General features: G+C 48.3%; 1 protein-coding gene across 6 annotated transcripts in view; it reads left to right on the forward strand.

The window, feature by feature from the left end:
- The window catches only part of ACSL6 (acyl-CoA synthetase long chain family member 6), a 774575-nt gene that overhangs the window by 459171 nt on the left and 290771 nt on the right, over positions 1–24633 (forward strand). For all 6 annotated transcript variants that reach the window (XM_069652522.1, XM_069652521.1, XM_069652520.1 and 3 more), the window contains one exon: positions 17079–17213. In XM_069652522.1, the coding sequence (XP_069508623.1) occupies positions 17079–17213 (135 nt within the window). The remainder of the gene's footprint in view (positions 1–17078; positions 17214–24633) is intronic.

Genomic DNA, 24633 nt, shown 5'->3' on the forward strand with positions numbered 1-24633 from the left:
TTGGTCCCTTTATTTCTATGCCTTTGGCGGGCTTCAGGACTGAAGACCTCTTCTGGCGTCTGAGTGTCTGGGGTGGGCATGAAGTGAGGGAGGTGCCCGAAACTCCCTTTGCTTAGTCTCCTAGGAGACCCAAATGCACTCTCGCATGATTGGCTGGCTGACTGTCCAGCAAGGACAGCCACCCTGCTGGTTGAATGACAGCTGGGCTGGAATGAAAGGGAGAAAATTGTTTAAAAGGTGAGTCTCTTGGACTGGAAAGACGAGTCGACCACTGGAACGAAAGAACCGAAGACGAGCTGGAAGAGGACGGTTGCTGCAACTCCTGGACCGTTGGTTTGCCCCGGTGAAGCCGTGCTGCAGGTCCGAATTACCAAGTTCATCTCGACAGAGAAGCCCCTTCAAGGACGACTTCTTCCTTTGAGTTGGTGGGACCAATCAGCTCGTAAGCCACCTGGATACCATTCTTGAAGCTTGTTAGGATTAACCAGGGAGAGGGACACCAGCTTGTGCGGTTGAATTACAGCTACGGGAACTGAAGTGACTACATTCTGTCAGCGTTTTCCGACAATCCCGTGCAGTGCAGGAGTCCCCCGATGTCCTCCCTCTTGTCCCCAAGCCTGTGGCTCAGGAACAGTGAGATCTGCAGCTGCCTCTTGTTATTCATATTAAGGTACTGTGTCAATCCGATTGAGAGAACTTACCTCTCGCAGTGAAAATTCGTGGGACTTTCCCAACTTGCAGGCCTAATCAGCTTGTGACCCAACATATGATTCTTTTTCGTACAAACTACTTCTGAGAACTTTGGCAAAGACTTAACCGTTACTTCAAGAACTGCTCTTTCCTAGCCAAGACACTAGCCAATTGACTTTGGCCTAGGCCTATTGAACTGAATCGAGTCCTCTAGTGAACTTAAACAATTTGCACTGCCTAAGAAAGTATTTGTGATCTATTCTATTAACTTGTGCCTTTTTTAAAGTGACTGAAAGGCCATTTTGCTCCTATTTCAGGGGAGCCTAATTTACTTAGAAACTTATTGGTTAGGTACTGAAGTGTATTTATGTATGATATTAAGTTGCCTCCTTCTAGTGAATGTTTTCTAAATGACTGTGTAATAAATGAATAAGTGGTTTACCAAGAAACCTTGAGAGTAAGTGTCTACTTGAGCCACTGTGATTGTAAGACCTCTGTGTAAGGAACAAGTTACTTACCTGTAACTGTTGTTCTCCAGCATGGGTCTGGCATGGATTCAAATACTCATGAATATTCCCCGTCGTCAGGCTGGGAATCCTCGGTAAAGAAAAAATCAGTATCAGTTTCGTTTCTGATCTGTCTTTCTTAGTAGTACCAATCACTGGTCTCTGGGTAATACTGTCCTCAGCCAATGACTGCCCTCTCCCTAAGCCCCGCCCCTGGCAGCCATCCTCAGATTTGGTAGCACATAAAGTGGCAGTATGACCAAGTGAAGAGCCGCAGAGGGGAAGGAGGGAGGGTTCGCATGTGAATCCATGCCAGACCCATGCTGGGGAACAACAGTTACAGGTAAGTAACTTGTTCCTTCTCCAGCATGGGGTCTGGCATGGATTCACATGCTCATGAATATAAGAATACATAGCAGTACACACATGCACAACCACGGGAGGTGGCAAGGCTCAACATTAAGCATTACATAAAACTCAACATTAAGCATCTCTTACCTCCTCACCAGGCTCACCTTAAGCGAACAGGTTGCGCAGCACTGCCTGGCCGACTCTGGACTCCTCCCTGGAATCCCGGTCGACACAGTAAAATCTCGTGAAGGTGTGCGTCAACCTCCACGTAGCAGCCCTGCAGATGTCCAGCAGGGGCACACCAGACAAGAACGCCGTGGTAGCAGCGATCGCTCTGGTCGAATGGGCTCTCGGACGGCCGGGCAATGGTCGGTTTGCCAACCGATGACAGTGCATGATGCAGCCGGAAAGCTATCTGGAAATGGAAGCCTTCAGGAGAGCCTTCCCTTGGTTCACATGTCCAAAGATCACAAACAGCTGTGATGTCTTCCGAAAACTATTTGTTCGGTCCACGTAGAACTTCAGCGCTCTAGCTACATCCAGCGAGTGCAAAGTCCTCTCGGCCGGCGACGAAGGCGACGGGAAAAAGACTGGTAACACCAAGGGCTCGTTGAGATGGAAGTCCGACGGCACCTTGGGCATGAAGGAGGGGTGCGTCCTCAGCACTACCCTTGTCTCGTGGAAAGTGAAGTATGGAGGCTTGCAGGATAGGGCTTGAATCTCTCCCACGCGTTATGCAGAGGTGATGGCCACAAGGAACGCTGTCTTCCACGACAGGAACTTCAACAGAGCCGAATGCAAGGGCTCGAATGGCGGGCCCATGAGCCTGGTCAACAACACGTTGAGCTCTCACGCCGGGGCTGGAGCCTTCACCGGCGGGAACGATCGAAACAGTCCTTTCATAAACTCCTTCACCAGGCGATGAGAACACAGGGTGGACCGTCCTGCAGTTCCGGTTTATCGGGAAATCGTTGCCAGATGTATCTTGATGGAAGCATGAGCTAGTCCAGCTTTGGTCAGCGACAGTAAGTATGGTAGCACTTGAGGAGCTGTAATCCATAGAGGGTTAATCTTCTGTGCACGGCACCAGACAAAGAACCTCTTCCACGTGTGTCCGTAGCACTTGAGAGTCGAGGACGTCCTGGCCTTGCAAGAACCTCTCTGCAGTCAGCCGGGATATCGTACCCTCCAAACTTTAGTGCTGCAGGAGCCAGGCCTGCAAGTTCAGCGACTCCGGTTCGTGATGAAGAATGGCGCCTCCTTCTCTCAAGAGAAGGTCTGCGTCTTTCGGCAGTTTGACTGGTGGGGACGCTGACAAGTCCAGAAGGTCCGGGAACCATATCTGTCTCGTCCACCTCGGTGCGACGAGGATCATCCTGCACCGGGACCTCTTGAGTTGGTTGATGAGCCTGAGCAGCAACGGCAACGGAGGGTACGCATACAGGAACAGGCCGTCACAGGGGAACGAGAAAGCATTGCCCATGCTCCTTGGCTGGGGGAACCTGCTGGCGAACCTCTGGCACTTGGAGTTCATCACCGTCGCGAACAGGTCGATTTGGGGTTTGCCCCATCGCCGGAAGAGTTGATCCACTTGATCCTGGCGTAGTTCCCATTCGTGGCACGAGCGCAGTTCCCTGCTGAGTGAGTCAGCGATGGTGTTTTTTATCCCTGCTAGATGAAAAGGTACCAGAAACATCCGCTGGGCAACGACCCAGTACCACAGATCCTGGGTTTCCTTGGACAGGGCTGGGGATCTGGTTCCTCCCTGCTTCTGGATGTAGAACATTGTGGTGGTGTTGTCGGTGAAGATCCTCACCACATTACTCTTGACGGACGGGAGGAATGACTTGAGGGCCCAGAATAATTCTCGGAGCTCCAGTATGTTGATGTGGAGCGGCCTCTCCTCTCGGAGCCACAGGCCTCTCGCGTGAAGATCTCCGGTGTGCGCTCCCCACCCCTCCAGGGAGGCATCCGTCGTCACCGTCACCTGTATGTTGGGGTCTGAAAGTCTGTGCCCGCCGCGAGATGCGCTTGTGCCCCACCATCGAATTGCTTGGCAGAATACTTTGTTGAGCGAGATCTTGTCCTCGAAGCTGCCTGTCGCTTGCATCCAACGGGCGTCGAGGAACTCCTGCAGAGGGCGCATCCGAAGCCTGCACAGGTGCACCATGTAGATGCAAGAGGACATCATCCCAAGAAGGGACTTGATGGACCTCACTCTGGCCACGTCCGTGGCCAGCAGACACTGTACCTTGTCCAGGATGACCTGCGTTCTTTCTTCCGACGGCGAGGCCAATAGCGCCACTGTATCGAGCTTGGCTCCCAGAAACAGCGCGACCTGTGACGGAACCAGGTGGGATTTGGGGAAGTTGATGGAGAATCCCAGGTCCGTGAGCACCTGGACGGTCTTTGCTATGTGCTCAACGGTGAGCTCCCTTGTCCCTGCTCGGATGAGCCAGTCGTCCAGGTAGGGGTAGACATGGATCCCCTTCAGGCGCAGCCGCGCCGCCACTGGTGCTAGGCACTTGGTGAACACCCTGGGCCCGACTTCAATCCGAACGGGAGGGCCTTGAACTGGAAGTGCCGCCCTTGGACTATGAACCTGAGAAACTTTCGGTGTCCTTTTAGGATGGGGATGTGAAAGTATGCATCCTCCAAATCCAACAATGATAGGAAGTCGCCTTCCTCCAGCTGGCCCAGCACGTGCTGGAGGGTGACCATCCGGAACTTCTGTGCCTTGATGTATTTGTTTAGCCGACGCAAGTCCAGGATGGGACGCCAACCTCCTGTCTTCTTCCTGACGAGCCTCTTTGGGACGAGCTCGATGGCTCCTTTCTTGAGCATCGCCCTTACCTTTAACAGCAGTTGAGGGACGTGGTTTTCCTTCCTGGCCACTGGAGGAATTTGGGGCACTTCTTTAGAAATTCCAGAGTGTGCCTGTGGGCCAGGGCATCCAGCACCCAACGGTCGGTGGAGATGGACTACCACACGCTGACAAACTTCGCCAGCCGGCCTCCCACCGGGGTGCTTCGGTGGGGGCCCGACGCAACGGCCGGTTCAGTCTTGCTTGGAAGCAGCCTTGCCCCCTTGGCCTCCCTGGCGACGACGGCAAGATCCACCTGACTTGCCTCGTACCCTGTAGACTTCTTGCGACGAGGAGCGGGCTGCCTGACGGTAGGTCGAGGAGCCGCCGCCGAATCCTTTGGAGGCACCTTGCTTTCCTCCGGAGTTCCGAAAGGGCGGCCGCCGTAGCTGCAGAACTCCCAAGGCCCGAGCCGTCTCCGTGTCGGTCTTGATGGCCTGCAGCGACTCATCCACTGTCTTTCCAAACAGATTGTTCCCGTCGAAGGGCATGTCCAAAACCTTGGCATGCACGTCCGGGCGGAGATCCGTCACCTTGAGCCACCCCCGCCGTCGAGAGCAAATGCTGTTGCCCAACTGGCGGAAACCGGTGTCGGCAATGTCCGTGCCCACCGTTATGGCGTGGTCCGACGCCACCTCACCCTCCTGTAGGATCGCCAGGGCCTCTGCCCTCTTGTCGTCCGGGAGGAAGTCCAACAGGGCGGCGATCTTGTACCACAATTCCCTGTCGTAGCGGGCCACAATTGCTAGGGCGTTGGCCACCTTAGTCGTCGTCGCCGCCGATGAGATGACTCGTCGTCCCATGGCGTCCAGCTTCTTTCCCTCGCCGTCCGGTGGGGAAGTTGAAGATGAAGCCGATGCCTCCCCCCCGCTTTCTTCTTGGCCGCTGCTGAGACGACCGAATCCGGGGTCGGCTGTGCCCTAAGGCACAACGGGGCGGTGTCGGGGACCCGGTACTTCTTCTCGTACCGGTCCCTCTTGGCAGGTGTCGTGGACAGGTTCTTGAGGAGGGCAAGTCCCTCGTCCCAGATGTCATCCAGCAAAGGCACCGCGAGGACCATCTTCCTCTTGGCCTCGCGCCGTTGGTAGAGGAAGCCTTCCTTCTTCTTCTCTTCGGGGAAGAGCTGAAAAAGCTCGGATGCCCTGGCAATCATGGTGTGGAAGGAGCCAATCTCGTCGGGCGGGGACGCCCGAGGAATCGGAAACAGGAGGTCAGTCCTGTCGTCACCGCCGTCGGCATCCGTCCCTGTCGTGGCCATGTCTGTTCCCGTGTCGTCCCTCGGGACCAGGGAAGGCGACAAAGGCTGAGAAGGCCGTATGGGCTGAAGGGGCACTGGATGAATTCTCCTCCTCTTGTTTGGAGGGGTTCCCGACGAACCCGGTTCAGTTGGGCCATCCGTCGGGGGTAGGGGCAGTCTTGTCCTTATCTCTGTGCATAAGGCTTGGATTGCCGTCAAAATGGCTGCCGAGTTGTCCTGCGGCTCGGGCTGCGACGGGCGTGACGGGCGCGACGGTTGCTCCTCATCCACAGGAACCTTGTCATTGTTGCCACCCTCGCTCTCGTTGTCCTCCTCGTCGGGATTCCTCCCGTGGGACCGGGCCTCTTCCAAATTCTCGGTCAGTTCCTCCTCGGAGGTTGTGTCCGTGTCCGTAACGGCCATTGCACCACCCCTCTTTTTCCATCGGGGTCTTCACGGGGGTCTTCTCGATGGGCTTAAAAGAGGATTCCCTCTGCGGAGGCAGGGAAACTCTGGGCCCCGAGGTCGCCTCCACTGGGATAGTGTCATAAAGTACCAAAGTATTGACTGAAAAGGATACGGTACTCAAAAGGATACAGATGGTAGGGTCTTCCGGATCCCTGTTCACACGATTTGATAGTTGTGAAGTCAAGTTTAGACCTTCCAAATGATACAACTCTCTGACTGATAAAACAGGCAGAGAGATGGATCACTGGAAAGGGCGTGGGTAAGGTATAGGAAGTCAGCCTAGAACAAAATAAAGTATCATAAGAAACTGCCCCAATTTGACTCTCTATGATAGAACAGTATTTGAGATTAATGCACACACTGACCTTATGTCTAGGGCAGAAGAATCCAGCAGAAGTCTCTTGAGGAAAATCCAGAAGTAGAACAAACGACAAGGAAGGGAAGATTAGTAAGGGAGACTTATCCCGAACAGAACGAGGCTCACGCTAGATACTGGGTTGATGCACCACAGGATAGCGTCCAAAGTACTGTTCACTGTCACCTTCCAACAGTCCTTGAAAATCTTCCTTCCCACGTAGAGAAAAGTATAGAAATGAATAAATCCCCCTGTTAATATCACAGGTGCAGGAGTTGGAAATAGCGCCCTTTTATGGTATAAACAAAGTACACGCGGTTTTGAACAGCCGCGAAGAAAATAGTGTGCGCGTGTGGAATTACACGCGAATAGAATTCACGCAGTCTTGGAACCGCGCTTGAAGACAACGTGCGCGTGTGGATTTATACGCGAACAGGATTCACGCAGTCCAGGCCAGCCGCGCTTGAAGATAGCGTGCGCTTGTGGATTTGCACGCGAACAGGATTCACGCAGCCCAGGCCAGCAGCGCTTGAAGACAACGTGTGCGTGTGGATTTACACGCGAACAGGATTCACGCAGTCCAGGCCAGCCGCGCTTGAAGATAGCGTGCGCTTGTGGATTTGCACGCGAACAGGATTCACGCAGCCCAGGCCAGCAGCGCTTGAAGACAACGTGTGCGTGTGGATTTACACGCGAACAGGATTCACGCAGTCCAGGCCAGCCGCGCTTGAAGATAGCGTGCGCTTGTGGATTTGCATGCGAACAGGATTCACGCAGCCCAGGCCAGCAGCGCTTGAAGACAACTTGTGCGTGTGGATTTACACGCAAACAGGATTCACGCAGTCCAGGCCAGCCGCGCTTGAAGATAGCGTACGCTTGTGGATTTGCACGCGAACAGGATTCATGCAGTCCAGGCCAGCCATGCTTGAAGATAGCGTGCGCTTGTGGATTTGCACACGAACAGGATTCACGCAGTCCAGGCCAGCCGCGCTTGAAGATAGCGTGCGCTTGTGGATTTGAACGTAAACAGGATTCACGCAGTCCAGACCAGCCGCGCTTGAAGATAGCGTGCGCTTGTGGATTTGCACGCGAACAGGATTCACGCAGCCCAGGACAGCCGCGTTTGAAGACAACGTGCGCGTGTGGAAGTACACGCGAACAAACAGCTCCAGGAATCAGCGTGTGGCGGAAAACACGCTATAGAAGGCCCAAGAAGCAGCTGAGGAATACTGCAAGGACGCAGATCGGAGGTTCAGCTACACAACGCCAATGATTCGATCAGAAGCAGCGAGTGAAGTTTCCACGCTGCTTATATACGTAATGCCGTAGTTCACGTGACGAAGCAGAATACACGTGAAGTTAGCGACGTGAAAAGTGCAGACGTCGTTTTCCCGGCAACATATCGAACAACCGCCATTTGGAATAGAACGGTCTAGCTGTTCTATGAGCGTAAGAGGTAGAACCACGTCCAGCATGCATGACAGATAGCCTCTACAGGCTTCACCAGGGCCGCAGCGACTCCCTCGATAGAGGCCTTAGCCGGGTGAATCAAGGCCTTCACTACCTTGGGCGCGCTTGAGGCCTTCACCTTAGGGGGAGGGTCACCGCCTCGCTCCCCCTCGGCCGTTTCCTTTGAGATCGACTGCGGCCTCTCCAGAAGCTTAGCTGGGTTCTCAAATTTTCTCTTCCCCGAGCCAGAGCGTTGGCTCGCAGTTGATGGCATTGGTGAAGGTGCGCCCTGTCTGGCAGCCAAGGAGCCCGACCGTTCGGCGCTCCCGGTGCCCGCAGACTTGCAGTGCTTTGCCTTCTGTTGGGCCCCCGTCGCCGGGGCGCCTTCACAGGACTTAGAAGACTGCTCGGACTTCTTCTTCTCACCTTCTGGGCTCTTGCCTTCCAGCCAGTTGGAGAGGCGGGTCCGACGATCCCTCATAGTCCAATCCGACATGTTCATGCAAAACGCACAGTCCTTCTCCCCGTGCGTTTTGTCCTCGTGGAGGCAGTAAAGGCATTTCGAATGCTCGTCCTCCTTGAACACATTTTGTAGGTTGCATCCAGGGCAGATCCTGAACAGTTTGCCGGGAGTCGAGCTTCCCTTCTCCTGGGCCATGTTCTTTTCGTCCGCGAGGTAGGCCTCAGAAACTTCTGGAATACTCCAAGAAGAATAACTCGATGAAAACTTCACCCTTGAGGGGCGTAGATAAATCCGAAACGGGTTCCCGTTGATCGGAAGTAGAAACGGTGGAGCTTGAGGCTCGATTAAACCGAAAAATGAGATAAATCTCTTTGAAAAAGCGCAAAACGCAGTAAAAGCTCGAGAGCTATAGCACGAGGGCTCCCAACACTTGAACGTGCGGTAAAAATCTGAGGATGGCTGCCAGGGGCGGGGCTTAGGGAGAGGACAGTCATTGGCTGGGGACAGTATGACTCAGAGAGCAGTGATTGGTTACTACTAAGAAAGAAAGATCAGAAACGAAACTGATACTGATTTTTTCTTTACCGAGGATTCCCAGCCTGACGACGGGGAATATTCATGAGCATGTGAATCCATGCCAGACCCCATGCTGGAGAACATCCTTTTACTGCTCACATTCCCTCTTGAGATACGCCTGGCTGCTCAGCTCGCTACCACAAACTGTGTAGTACCTACTTAAACCAAAGGTTGGTTTTGCTTACACCTGTAGTCCTAATTGTATGTGGTTGTCCCAGAGGGTACTGCATGTAATTCTACCTAACAGATATTAAAATGCAGGCATCTCTACTGCCACAGGCAGAGCCATAATTAGAGTATGTGGACCTTTGCATATGTTAATCCAAATGCTATAGAAGATCCAGAATCAAGCATCAACATTTTTTTATTTACACTACAATAATTACTGTTATAAAATAAAAATAAATTTCTGAGGCTTGTGGAATCTGCTTAGATCACATGCTGTGCATATGCCAACATCTAGTGGAAGCTGCAGAGTATTAGTTTGTTTTTCGAAACTCGAAAATGGGTGTCGACATAGGGCGTGCCAGTAATACTATCCCTAGTGTGACGTCCACTGTACCCATGAACCCTCACGCGTGAATAACCCTCAGATTGTTTTTTTACACCATACTTGTCAGAAGCATTGTTGCGGAGTTCCCTGGCTTTCAGCCATTTTGTCATAATTCATCCAAAAAAAACAAAAACACTGTTCTTCCAATCCCACGTCGAAAGATCGAAGGTCGACGCCAGTCCGAAGAACGAACAAACGTCGAGACTGCACAACGGACTTTGGGCCTCGGAAGGCCTCTGGAAACCAACAATTTGGGTAATACCCACCTTGCATACATATCTAAAGAGAATAGTGGTTAATTACAACCTGGTCTTGGCTCTGAATTCTGCCAATGAGACCCTGCTATTAAGCCTGAGGTATACGAATACATCCAGTGTAGGGGAGCAAAGGGCTGTCATGTGTTCATTCCAATGGAATACTGCTCACATGGTTGTATACAATGATATATGATCTAGGAACAAACTTAAAACATTCCTTTGGAGCGGGCCTCACACTTAGGCAGTGCTATGATGGCCTTTTGGGCCTTACAACTCATAGAAATATTCAAGCATACCCAATAGATGAGACAATTGCACTCCAGGAGAGTTTTGCAGATGAATGGAATAATACAGCAGTGGTAGACCCAAGATGGCTGCCATGGGGGCTTTCATGAATTACACGAAGTGTAGTCAGCGAAGTACTTTGATTTTTTTTTTAAAGCAAATTATGCTGGTAGCCAATCATTCCTGGTCTGTGGTTCATTAATATGGGCGCATGGCAAGCTAATGCTCATTGTCTGTTATCCCCGAGTCGAGTGCACGCACAGCACTGGTTCTATGTCTTTGGTTCTTGGGTCCTATTTATGCTACTCACAGATGTCAGCATTGGCATGCAAGCTATTCTATTTTCAAGGCAGTCTAGTTTTCCTTTTTCTGTAGCTCAAAGTGTGGATAGAGGCTCATAAGAATTAATTTCACAGGTCAACACTTTGTATGAATGTCCAGTTTCCATGGCTTAAGGATGAGGGTGCTGTCACTCTCCTACTATTTCTATAGCCCTGTGATGTGAGTGAGTCCATGTTATTGCTGTTTCCTTTTATTACTATTTGGGGCTAACGTAGGTCCACATTCTGCAAAGAAATATGACACTGTGTAACAAGAAAATCAACATATAAAACATTCAAGAAGGGAAGGATAGTTGGAAACCCCCAATAGGCATAACAGCTATTGGGTGTGGTGTGGTGTGGTGATGGAGAGTTCCAAACCACCCACGGTACACTCAAGAAGGCGGATGGGTGGACACTCAGTGAAGATCTAAAACTCTAGTTATCAAATCTCTGAAGGAACAGTCAAGACTGCCAAATTTTTATTGTTTAATCAAAAAGAGATTTTTACAATGCTGTCTGGACGTTTCCTGCATTTTTCTATTGTCTTGTGTAGAACAATTTATCGTAGGTAGAGTCAGTTGATGTTGTTGTAAACAATTTTCTTCTAGTGTTCAAGTATGGACATTGAGTAAGTTATTGTCGATGTGTTCCAACATTTTGGCTGTGGCGATTTGCCAGGCTGTCCTGTCGCCTCCGATGAGCCTGCACCACCATATGTCTTCATCTTGTAAGATGTCAAATCCTGTCAGTGGCGGCAAATAACGCTGTCTAATTGCGTCAGTGGCTGGACAGACCATTAATAGATGTTGCACTGTTTCCTTTGATGGTTGTGTGGTTTTGTGGCAAAATCGACAGTTGTCTGTTGGTGCAAGTCCTCTGATGTGTAATATTTCATTTGTTTTTAGTAAATTTAGGCGTGCGTGTAAGATTGAGTTGCGAGCCTGTTTATTCGGGAATTGCTTTACTATGGGTTGCAACTCATTTCGTTTCAGTGTGTTGCTTGGCAGATGTGAGGTAAGCTGTAGCTTGGCTGCAGTGTCTAGTGTCTTTGCCCAGTCAGCGTCTTTGATTTTGCATAAGACTCTGCATGGGTTACGGATAAGTTTGTTTTCATCAGATGTAATTGAGTGGAGTAAGGCTTGATTTTCCTTTTGCCAATCTGTCAACATAACGGAATTTCGTGTATCCATCTCAAGTTTAATCATCCTGAATATTTCATTCCTGTCATGCATTCTGCACTTCCTAAAAAGCATTATGGTGTTACAGCCTACAGTGCATTCTAGGGACTGAAGGCTTAGTTCACGTCTGATGGCCACTCCTGATGTTGAGTTAGGCAACTTGAGCACTTGTCGCCAGAACGAGGCTTCAAGTTTAGCCCATTATGGCTTGGGGATGGTAGGCATAGCTTCAGTGCCGTATGTAACTGCAGGCACAACCTTCATTTAATAAAAGTTGATAGTTGGCATAAGTGAGAACTTCCCACATTTGTTATCTATGGCCTTTGATTGGGCCGCTAGTTTGGTTATCTTTACATGTAGCTCTGCTTGCATGGTAGTTTCATGCCGTGAGCTGTCCAAGTAAACTCGCAGGTATTTGACCGCTTTGACGATCTCAATTTTTGTTTGACACAGATGCCAGTTGATGTCATTGGTTTTCTTGTCATGTTTTTGTAAGATCATGATTTTTGTTTTGTCTTTATTGATTTCTATGTAGTTGTTGTTTGCATACTGCTGGAGGCCATTTAGTTGGCGTTGTAACCCTATTTGGGTCTGATCAAATAAGGTGAGATCGTCCGCATAAAGGAAGCAGCCAATTGGTATGGTTCCAATTTTTGGAGGGGAATGCTCTTGTCGTCTTCTCAATTTCTTGGATATCTCCAATGTAAGTGAGAAAAAGACGCCCATATGCTACAAAGCGTTGAGCTAACTTGAATCTGGCACCAAAGATAAAAGGCAACCCAGGCAGATTAGGTACGATGGAAGGTGCAGCCACGAAGTGAGGGGCTCTTCTCTGAATCCAAGCTGCAGCATGTTGCACTAGTTGTAGATTTTATTAGTGCATAAGATGAGCTTTTGACATAGTTAATTCCCATAATAAAAACCTTTGGACATGAAAGCTTTGTCCAAGACTCAATTTACCAAGAATACATAAGGACACAAGCACTTCATTTTCAAGGAGCAGAAATATACAGTCTTAATTAACCATGACAGCAAATTCACTACGCATGGAATGAGTGCCATCACAGTTGGCAAGGGGAAGTGGAGGTGCAACATGAATTAATGGAAACAATTATTTCCAGCTGCTTACGTTCATTGGTTCCACCTGGTCGATAATAATTTCATCCAGTTTTACGCCATCAGGTGGCCACATTAATCAAGCGAGATGTCAGATATTTAAAGGCTGTCTTGAATTGGGACATTGATCTAGGATATCTACATGCTGGTGATACCTGAGTCATGTCCCACGTTAGCATGCCCTGGTGGACCATCTTCCTGAGGTCCTAGAAGCTTCATAAACCACAGTCAGCAGATGGTTCCTCGCGCCTGCCTACCTAGGACTTTGTGCCTTACAACTCCATTGTGACCCATTGTTGCAAGGCCTCTGATCTAATACCTGCCATGCCCTTAGCCACATCAATAGCTCTCCATAATCAAAAATGTGTAATGGAGGCAACTGGCTGGCCCAAGGAAGAAGATATAAAATACAATACATGTCCATGGCCATGAGTAGATCATCGGCCACACAAACCATGGCACACTGTGCCCACTGGCCTGTACTAAATACAGAATGTGTCGAATCATACATTTGAGATTGTACAAGGAGCCTTCAAGTGGGGAAGACCACCTTCAAACGATGTCACCTAAACAAGTCTGACTAGAAGAAGACACACATTAGTGAACACATCACACCAACACCGGCCTTCCACATGAGTTCCCATCCACCTAACTGCCTTTCTTCGAAGCATGTGGGACACCCAGTGGAAATAAATATGCTGATAACCTTCACCATACATGGAGTGACTATTTGAAAAGTCTTCCAATAGGAACCACGAGGGGCAGGGACCTAAGTTGCCAAACCTGTAAGCTCGAAGAGGTTTGGTACTGAGATTATGGTGAGTTGGTCCAGAACAAAACTCGTCTGTGGGTCAAGACAATGTGCTCAGCCGGAAGAATGGTAGCAGCATGGACACAGTTGGTATTATCCACAAGGAACCAACAGGAGTAACAGACAAGTCTGTCAGACAGATGACAACGGGCGTAAAGTCTGGATGAACCAGGCTTCCACACTGTTTTAGAGTCCTGAGGAACCGTTCTTTGCACCGATCATCGACATCACACAGAAGGCCTTCAATGCACTGAATATCACTTGCTTATAACCCATCAGCGGATGTAAAGGAAGGTGAATGATATACTCCAATTTCTTAGTGGCCATGTATTTTCCTTTGTGTGTTAAAAAAGGGATATCTCATCCCCTAAGATTGAGATATGCTTAATGTAGAGTAGGAAGAAAAGAACGACATGGGGAGGGGTACTCTAATTCTAGTCATTGGCTGATGCTACATTTTGTGGTGTTACAGCCAAAGGAGGGGGGGTGTAACAGATGTTATCGGTCGGCACCCACTTGATAGTAAGAAACAATAGTACCTGTTACAGCCACATGTTAATATAACATGGCTATGAGACCCTCAATTATCACAGGATTCGGTCGATATGTCAAAGGCTGTCTGGGCTGAGCAGCATCAGCAGATTAAAGAGAGTTGAAGAGTGTGTTTTGAAATTTGCAGTGAGCATTCGCGGGATGGAATTGGGTGATAATCACCTCAATGGTGGGCCATACTGCCTTGTAACGGGAAAGCAAGGGAGGGAACATTACAGGCCATTACTGTCCACCTTTTAGTTGGACGCTCCTTGTTTTTGGTTTAGAGAGCCTACCCGGCTGGCACCGGGTGTCGTCGTGGTCCATTAGAAGGCAGATGTAACACACGCAATGTGTGTCCTTCCAATGGCATTTTGTGTTACAGCAAGGGCAAAATTTAAACTGAGTTTTCTCCATTAGGATGGCTGAGAATGAGCAAGCTAGTTATTATATGTGAAAGTGTAAAGGGATTAGAGGCATTCTCTAAACTATTTGAAATAAGAAATGTTATACCTCCCCCACTCTCCCTACTGCATCACCATTCCACATGTTGCGCCTTTCAGCATTATTACGCTGTACCCAACACTCTCATCTCCACTTTCAGATGTGGGTGTCAGCTTGGGAAGGCCCCGACTAGGGCTCGGTTCCTTCGACAAAGTCTTCACATTTATCCTCGCTGGAGAAAAAAACAATCTGAGGATGCCGACGCGTGAGGGATCATAGGTACCCATACATGTAGGACAGAAATAGTGTTACAAGTACGCCCTTGTTGAAGCCGCTTTTTTTGATTCTGAGAATTGTTTATGTAATACTCAGCACCAACCACTACATGGCGGCCTATGCAAAGCATGTGCATCTAAGCAGATACAAACTCCAGAAAGACAATTACTGGTAAGTAATATTTGCTTAACACCTGCCCCTGGAAGTGATTATTACAATTAGCCCCTCTGCCAACATTTCTGAAGAGCAAAGGGTGCTCAACAGTGAGTCCCTTTCTGATTAGCTAGCAGTCAAAGGCTTTTTTCTAATATGGTGTTCAACACATGCTTGCATGCTGCACCGGTCGGTAATGGCCTATCAACACGAGGAAAAGGCCTAAATGAAGTTAGGGCCACTAACAAAGGCTCAGGACCTTTACTGGACGGTACTGCCAACAAGCATTCTAGTTTTCTCTATAAGTGCTCAGGGCTACCATCTGAGGTGCTAAGCGCCAACTAAATTCTGAGGGAACAAAAAGGTCATATGGAGCCTGTGACTGTCCCCCACCTCAAATAAATATGACATTAAAAATGGCCACCATACAAATGGAGGTTGAAGCTTCAGCCAGAGCCCCTCTTCAATTTCCATAGCACCAGGGAATTAATGAGTGGGATTAAAGATGCAGGGACAAAAGGTGAGAAGTGACGAAACAGGCGTGCAAGTAATTCCTCTTATTTTATTTTTGTATTATTGGTACTGGGTCATGGATGACATCAGGTGGAGTAAGTTGTATCAGGTATCCAGCTAACACTTCTCTATCCTAATCTTACTATTCAATGCTGAAAATATGTTTTAATTTATGTTTCCCCTCCCACCTTTTGAACCTTGTTAGGTGCTCTGAGAGCCTCTGGGTAGGGTCAGCGCTGAAGAAAAATTCAAATAAAATAAAATAATAGCCCACGTTTGGAGCAATCTGAGTGTTTTTTTTTCTGTAACACCTCATATCACTCTGTTCCTGGGGTGAACTTGCTTTAATCCCATGACACCCCTTGTAGCAGGTACATTGTGTAATTACAGAGGGGACTTCATCATATCGCTTTAGATTCTGCTAGCTTACACCGAGTCAACACAGTGGCCACACTGCGGTCAAACGCCAATCTTTTGCTGCGCTCACGACAGTACCCAATTTTTTAAAATAGTAATAACGTTTTGCACTTAGTGCTCACTAACATAGCTACTGAACTTTTGCAATGCTGTTAGTAACATGTTTTACCATTACTATTTTTTTAATGCTACTCAGTGATGTGGCAGGATTGCTATGCTATGCTATGATGTGCAGGATTGCTATGCTATGTTATGCAATGCTCTTAGGCTCTCCTATACAGTTAGGCCTCAGGCTCTCCATGTCACCTCCCTCTGCCTCCCTGGGCCTGCTCTAGACAACACACCAGACAGGCCCAAACCCCTCCTAGTGCAGAGGACACGTCAGACCTACCCTTCCACTTATTCTCTACAAGTTTAGCATTAGCCCCATATATGGGAGGTATCAGAAGGGGTTTCTACGAATGCCGCTTATTCATAATACAACACGATATGCCCGCAGCACTGCATCACAAGGTCACAAGGATGATGTCGACAGTTCTTGCCAACTGTCTGTAATGTCGTGCCAAGTAACACCCTCATTGCGATGGTACATAAACATATTAGTGTTTGCCTATGATATGCTATATAAACCTGCAGGAGGGGGGGCGGGAGAGAGAGCTCCTTGTGCCGGCTGCTAGAACACGTGCCACTGCACACGGTTTTTCCCGGCTGATAACTCTGTATGCTGTGTATTTGCAATATAAATACATAAAGCTTGATTTACCACCTAGCTGTCTGATCTCCTTATTTGCTGCAAACTGAGGCTGGCCGAGGTGGCCTTATCTTGGCCACAACATCAGTTTGTCAACCACGGAAGGATTAATGCCAAATTGGCCCTGCCTGGCTTCAAGCCTGTGACCTACAAGGTGAACAGAGACGCCATCAGCACGTTCTTAACTCGCTGAGCTAACTGACCATCACTGCCATAAGGACCTAGGTTCTGTGCCTTTGGTGGGATTTTAGCAATATATATTGTGTTCTCCAATAGATGAAGGTCCCCTTCATACCAAAAACCAATTCAAACCCTTGTACTGTTGTGCCACAGGTTTTGCTTTTCAGTTTGATTCCTAATAGTCATACTGCCGCACACTCATGGATTAGTCCTTTGCATTACATGTTTACTGGTTGCGATGACTGTCCACATTCTCTATAACTAAATAATTAAATTATTAATCCATGCTGTCTCGGGAAACATTGATCTCTGTTTTTTTTGTGTCCACCTAGATTTTCAGCCAAGCAGATACACAGCTGAAGCGTTGGCTCTTGGAGTTCGCATCAAAGCGCAAAGAAATTGAAGTCCAAAGTGGGATCATTCGAAACAACAGTTTGTGGGATAAGCTATTCTTCAACAGAATACAGGTAAGGACTTGGAAGAGTGGTGTAGCATTTTAGTTTGTTTAGGCAGGCATATAGGATTTGGTTCGTTTTAGGTTTTGCATAGGGCACAAGCACTGGTCTATCCAAGCACTAAGGCATTAATTTAGACCTTAGCAGAGGGAGGCTATTGCCCGCTTCATATGAGGTGCATATCCCAAATTGGCTGATGGAAGCTCCACCTCAATCCTGCTTCTAGCCTGCCTTTCGCCTGCTCCTTCCTGCCGTCACTAAAATGAGCAGATGTTTATGGGTACATCAAGGGAGCTGAATGATCACCCCCACATGCCTCCAGGCAGGAGAACTCCCAAATGGTTCTATTAGCCCATTGATGGTGGCTGGAAAAGAGCTACCTTTGCTAGCCAGCAGCTTGCACCTCACTGCCCTCTGCAGTAATGGGTGAGCTTTGCCCGCCCAAGGAGTCCACTTCGCACATTGCTGCCTCTGTCGCTTTTGTGGTCCTTTCTTTAAATTGGGTGGCTTCTCCATCTTCTGGACTTTTGGCCTAAATCTAATGGACCTCTAACTCAATACCCTAGAGATAGAAACTAATAGGGAGGGATGGGCATCCTACGGCCTGAAAGGTAAGGGTGATGTGAGCCAATTATCAGAGACGTGAATTGTGTGCTTCACTATTATTATTTTATAGCACCGGGCAGTGGTAAGTAGTGGAGTGTGCTTAAAGCACACTACATATTGATTTTCCTCTAGGTGTGGCATAGGTGTTAGATCCTGGTCATTAAATGCTGAGATCCTCCATTGCAGTGCAAATCGCCTCGCATTGTCCATCTGAACGATAAGCTTACCTCAAGCATTGCAGTGGTTACTGCAACATGAGTCAGTAAGGTCTGCTCTTGTAACATCACCCTGTATGAAATAAGCCTTTTGGAGGCACACGTCAGCTGAGTGTAGAGCCTTACTGAGGCAATATAACCCGAGGATGTGGGGCGACCCTGCCAGTAACGACCCACTGCCCAGGTCAAGAGCATGAGCAAAGCGAGGGCCACTTAATGTGGGCAGCATGCCATTACAGGACATGGCCGGCTTGCCGCCGAAGGTTATCGGCATTAGCACCTGTGTAGTTTTTGTACGCAGGTGTTAAGGTTGTTTTACTTAAAAAAAAAAAAGAATACGTACCTTAACTTGCGGTGAGGCACCAGGCAGTACTTCTCAAGTCTGCTGTCTATGTTGATGATCGCAACGTCATCAACAAGGAAACGGACTTAAGAAACTGCCACGCTGCACCACACCACAAGGTACATTTTCTATTTTAAAGTTAAACACACCCTTAGGACCTGTGTATAAGCTACCCGGGTGCCAATAGGTGAGGGAGGAGCAGGGAAGGGAAGGAGGAACAGGGAAGGGAATGCTGGCCAGCAGTACTTTGGCTGCTTGGAATTCAGGCTTACAACAGAGAATACAGCACGCATTAAAGCTTCCTAATTGGCCAGTGCCCTCGTCGAGGGTGCTAATAAAAAATAATGGCTTCTAGATATAACTATTCCCTACCAATCTCCCTCTAATGCTAAAACGTCTAAGCGCTAACCCTAGCTTTCCCATACAGCACACTGAAATCTTCTCTCAGGTGTCTCATCACTTGTCACAAGAGCATTTTCACATGATCTCCCTTTTGACACTAGGTGAAATAACCTGAATTCTTTGGCATGTTATGGTGTGTTTCGAAAAGTGTAAAAAAAAAGCCTTCCACCCGATTTGTGAAAGTAGAATTATCCACTTCAATTAAGTCACCTATGCCACAGCACCACCCATTAGCCATCACTGGAAGCTCGCCACCAGTTCAGAGCCACATGAACAATGCATTGTGGGTAACCAAATGAGCTCCAATAGATTCTTTTAGCTCATGCAAATTACCTTTATGTTATAGGGCAGCGCCATTTTATACATAGCTTTATCAACCCAAGACAGACAGCTCACAGGGTTGCAGACAACTGCACCCGCCTTTCATCTTTACTAGAGATCATCAGTGAAGTATATTCTAATATCCTTATGCTTAGAGCATTGGAGTATATTTAGCAAACACCATTAATGTTTATGGTGGGTGTATAAAAGCATGAAAAAACATAGAATAGGGCTGCCCTAAAATACAAAGACAATTTGTTTGCACATGTGGCTCTAAACTGAAGGTGACCTGTAACAAAGGGACTACTGCTCCGCATGAGTACAGGGATTAGTGGCTAAACCGTTTACTCAGCCCCACACTACTACTAGGCCAGCAGTGACCCCAGTCATAAAGGTGAAACAGACACGGCATGGCAGGTATACCTCTGCTGCCTCTTTTGGTAGATCATACCGAGAGCAGGTTGTACTTTTATGAGAGGTTGAGCTGAGAGTCCAGTCGCAGCAGCAGGAGGGACTGAAAGCGGTACTAGCATGTTCACTTAAGTAGGAGCTTCGCCCATATACACGGTCCGGACCGCAAGAGAGCGTTAACTAATACCAAAGGGACAGGTTAGAACTCAGAATAGTAGCAGGCAATAACCTGCAGCATAAGTGTGGTCCACACACTGGGCAGAATAAAGCACTTTTTGAGCCGAACAGTCCGTGGAATGGGTTTATTGCCGTTTTGTAGTGCAGCTGTGTCCCCACTTCCTCCTATGCTCTCCTTTGTAGTCCCATCCTCCAAACATTACTGAAGCCTGCAGTACCGAGGAACGTGTTTGATGGCCAGTCCTCTCCTGTCTCCGCGGGCCAGACTGCTGCATGCGTTACTCCCAAGTCCCCCGGGGTACTCAGTTCAATGATTAAAAGGCATCCGTAGGCTATGCTCAGCCACAGATCACCCGCGCCATCCACCTCACCTATGCAGCTCCTGCAGCACATTTCACATGGGCCGAGATAGCGATCCGGAACAGAAGGGGTCTCAAGGCACCCATCCGAAAGTTTGATAGCATGGTCACCAAGGTTCTATACACCCGCAGCAGCAGTATGCAAGTGTAATAACTTTGTGTGTCTACCATATGGCGTCCCCCTCCTGCAACTCGTCCACAGAGCTCAAAGACCAGTGGCCATCTTGGTCGCGAGCTGACGAGCACCCCAATCAGTCGAGCACTTCTAGGATTCACCTCTGAGATCAATTCTCCCCGGGTGAGGACTCTGTGTGGTTAACATCATGCCTGTACCATCTATGAACAGCCAGGGGGGATAGGTGCAACCTGCCTACGTTCTTATGCCAGCTTACTTCCTGAGCCGATAACTGTCACTGCAACCCACACACAGCAGCACACTAGCAGATTCCCTCCACAGAATTCTCTTCACAGATTATGCCAATCCACCCAGCAACCTTTCGGCTGATCACTTGCTGCTTCAGCCTCTCAGAGGAAGCCTGGATGACCAATGAACTCTCCATCTCTTAAGACCTCAAATTCCCCTACATGTTGTCACCCATATCCTTGGTCAAACAGAATTCTGAGGCTGATCAGGCTCAGTTAGGCCAGAGTTCTCTTGGTGGCCGCTTACTAAGCTTGTTGATTATGTATCCCACCCCCCCACCCTCCAACACCATCCTGAGTGCCCAAATCTCCTTCAATCCTGGTAGGAGATGAAACGCAGAGCAACAACTGGCAATGGGGTCGCCTGGAGCTGGGTGCTAGTACTATACCAGCCCTAAACAAAATGAACATGCGCTAGATCTTTATTCTACTCTTTCCAGTTCAGGCCTCCAAGAAGCCCTCTGCACCTATGTTTGGAGTTGCTTCATTATCTGAATAGCAGGAACGATCTCCTGCTGCTTGACTATGGTTCCCCTTGATATCAGTGGACTACTTCAGGGTGGATTCAAGGTGTTGAAGACTGCCTACTTGGTTGTTTTTACTTTGGCCCATAGATCTGTGTTAGGGGTGAACTCTGGCCGTTCTCCATATCTTTAATTCAAGCCAGAGCCTCCTTGTGTTATGATCACACATTCTGCCCAAAACGGGTATCCACTTCAACCTTTTCTCAGGAAGTAGCGCTCCCTGTACTTGCCCCGGATATACCTCAGGTGATCGGAGATCACATGTCAGCCTTGGATGCGCTAGATGAGATTATGGCTTATCTGGCAAAAACCTCACACTCACGGTTCACAAACTTCCTTTGTGACTTGGGGGGCCAAGGAAACCGTTTCCCTAGCCTACTCTGACTCCCCACCCCCATGCAACATAGTGGGGAGGTCTTCCAGACAAATGGCCACAGCTTTGGATACGGACAACCCTGTTAAGTCACTTGCAGGGTCACTACTTTGGATTCTTCAAACTACTTTCCTGCCACCAGTACAGACTTCAGTTTCCCCGGGAGGTCAGATCATGGGTTTGCCTCCACAGCTTTTCAATCTGTTCTTTCGCGACAGCCATAAAAGATACAGCAGGGCTTTGCAGTATCCCAGCTCTACCTTTTATTATGACATTACTTACCAGTAATCCACAGTATACCTACTTCAACTCTTCCTCATCACAGTCCTGACACCCCTCTCCCTTCCTGGGTGCTCAGATGCCCTGTCTGCTTTGGAATAATTACAGGGCTATCTTTACAGCCCCTGGGGAAGGGGTATCTTAATTTTCGACAATACAGATGGCTTTGTGAACAATACATAAATTTACACACCAGGGTGTGACTTAGTAGAATAACTGTAATTTAATGTAAATTAAAGCTAAGGATCGAAAGTCAGAAGGCACTATTACTAAGCGTCAGCCATCCTAGTGAGAATTCACATACAAACTGCACTTAGTTTAGCTTAAAGCAGGGGTCGGCGACCAGTAGCTCTCGTGCTGCCTTGCCTTCCCATTGACTATGCCGGGTAGGGCTTTTGGGATTTGTATCTATGGAATCAAATGTTACAGACCCCTGGCTTAAAAAATAGACGCAAGTAAGCACTACCTCAAACACTAAAGTCCAACATGAACTCCCTCTCATGGAGGGACAAGATATTGGGCCTCATTCAAAGTTTGCCGGTATCCTGGCAGGAAATCTGCCAGGATACCGGCAAACGCACCTGCCGCTTCCACCAACTGATATCCCAGTAATACCAGGATACTACAGGTGGCGGAACCACTGGTAAATCCCCATTGCGTGGGATTCACCAGTATTTTCAGCCCCAGCAAAACCTGTGCTGTAACTACCAGAGGTCCTATGCCAGTGGGGGCCTGGGTTACCTCCAGCTCTTGAATGAAGGTAAGTCAGGTTACCCCAACTGGCACACTGGTTCTCTGCTGGTCTGGTAAAGTGGCAGTATGTAAATAGCGACACTTTTTTACCAGATCGGCAGGGTCATAAAGACGCCCTTCAGACCTCATTCCAAGTCAGTCGGTATCCTGGCAGAAAATCCGCCAGTAGACTGGCAAATGCACCTACTGTTTCTGCCACCTGATATCCTGCCAATACAGGGATATTATAGGCGTCTGAACTACCAGTAAATTTGCATTACATGGAGTCCTATAGGACTCCAGAGGGGGATTTGACAGGATTGTTGACACTGGCAATACCGGTGCCGAAAATACTGGATGTTTCATGCCAGTGGGGGTCTCAGTTACCTCCAGCTGTTGGCTGGAGGTAAGTCAGGTTACCCCCACTGGCATACGGTCCAGTAAAGTGCTGGTATATGTAAATACTGGCACTTTTGTACCAGACCAGCAGAGTCATAATGAGGCCCATTGTACCTACAAGCTTTTACTTGCATGAAAACAACCAGGGAAAGCAATTTAAGGCTATGGAAGATTTCCACATGAAAGGCGTTCTTCGGAGATGCAAATTGCAAGTTGCAAGCATCTAGTCAGCCAGTATCATGGAATAAGATACTGAAAGGAACAGGGGACTGGGAAAAGGGGGTAAGAAGTCTGTGGAGTTTGTGGGGGCATGCCCACAAAAACAAAACACAAGTTATAGAAATCAACAGATGGCTTTACCTTGAAAGATAATCTGTGTTGTTTCATTGCATTGTAAACAGTCATATTTAGGAAACAGCATGCCTCAACAAAGCATGTGGGGCTTCTGCTTTTAACAGTGGAATGTAGTCGTGCCTCAGTGGTAACTGGCCAAACATTCCCTGCAGTGTCTACTGCAAGTAACAATAAAAGTCAAGAAAAAGCAAACAGATTGGTGACTGTGACAAATTGACTAGTGCCCTGCAGGAATACAAGGATGAGTGGAGGATAAACGCCTCCTCAGACCTCACACTTCTACAAACCAAGAACCAACACAGCACAGGCACAGTTAAGAGGTATACCTCCACCTTTTGTCATAACGTGGGCCGAGCAAAGGTTATACTCTAAGAGGGGTGTGATTGTGAAACAGTAGGAACCCAAACTGCGAAGTATGAGTCCAAAATAAAGGAATGTCCAATCAAGGTTCTATAAAAACATATGTACTTTAATTAAACACACCATATGCAATAATAGCTAAGTAGAAAACACTACAAAAATCCACCCCTGTGGAAAGAATATAGAATACGCAAGATAGGAAGAGCCAGCACTATGGGTAATGAGACAGGGGGAGAAAAGATAATAAAAACCCACAATGTTCAAAAAGGATATGTTCTTGAGTTGCAAAAAGGGACAGATTTGACCTAGCCAGTCCCTAGGGCCTAACGTGGACCAAAGGAGCTGTTATTAGGGAATAATACCATTTGCAGTGGCTTGGCAGTTGAACAACAGTGAACCAGGCTTCCCAACACTGTTCAGTGGTTCGAGGCAGTTCAAGATGCGGCAGTCACTGTCGTCCAGCACTGAGCAGATGTCGAGGAGGGGTCTAACTTGAAGAAGGCTGTGGTTTGAATTGGCTGGTTTGATGCAGTCACCAGGTTTGGTTTGATGGCCAATGGGCTGATGACAGGATGTGCAGGTGAGTTGGTCCAATGTGAGAAAGAAGGATGTGACTCTTTAAAAACACCAGGGTCAGTTCCGCCATCATCTCAATCGGTGATGAAGAGGCTGGTGGTTTCGAGCAATGGAAGTGCAGCAGTACTTCTTTTGTTCGAGCAGAGGCAACAATGTGCTTTATCTGCCGCGATGAAGAAGCAAACTGGTTCGAATGGGTGTCATGAAGAGTGAAAGGCAGCTCTAGAGGATCCTGTTGGTTCGAACTGAGTTGAAAGCACTCGGATTATAGCTTTAGGCGTTTCAATGGCGAAATTGCATGAATCTTGGCTGTCTTGGCTCTCAGGAACTATGAGTCCCACTCCAGAGTCTCAAGGACAAGATGAGTCCTTTTCGGGTGCTCTCACACAGGTGAGACCGGCACACACCTTCAGTGGTCCTTCAGCACAGTGAATTCCCGAGCAGCATTGTGGCTGTCAGAAATACAAGGCTTGATCCAGCAGCAGGTTTAGCCACCATGGTCCCCAGGGATGGTTAGGGGTCAAAGCTCATCTCTGCTTTGAAACACCTGCCTTCCCCTCACGACTGGGGGACTTTAG

Source organism: Ambystoma mexicanum, chromosome 3p (assembly GCF_040938575.1).
Source record: "Ambystoma mexicanum isolate Mex_15411 chromosome 3p, UKY_AmexF1_1, whole genome shotgun sequence".
Taxonomy (NCBI): domain Eukaryota; kingdom Metazoa; phylum Chordata; class Amphibia; order Caudata; family Ambystomatidae; genus Ambystoma; species Ambystoma mexicanum.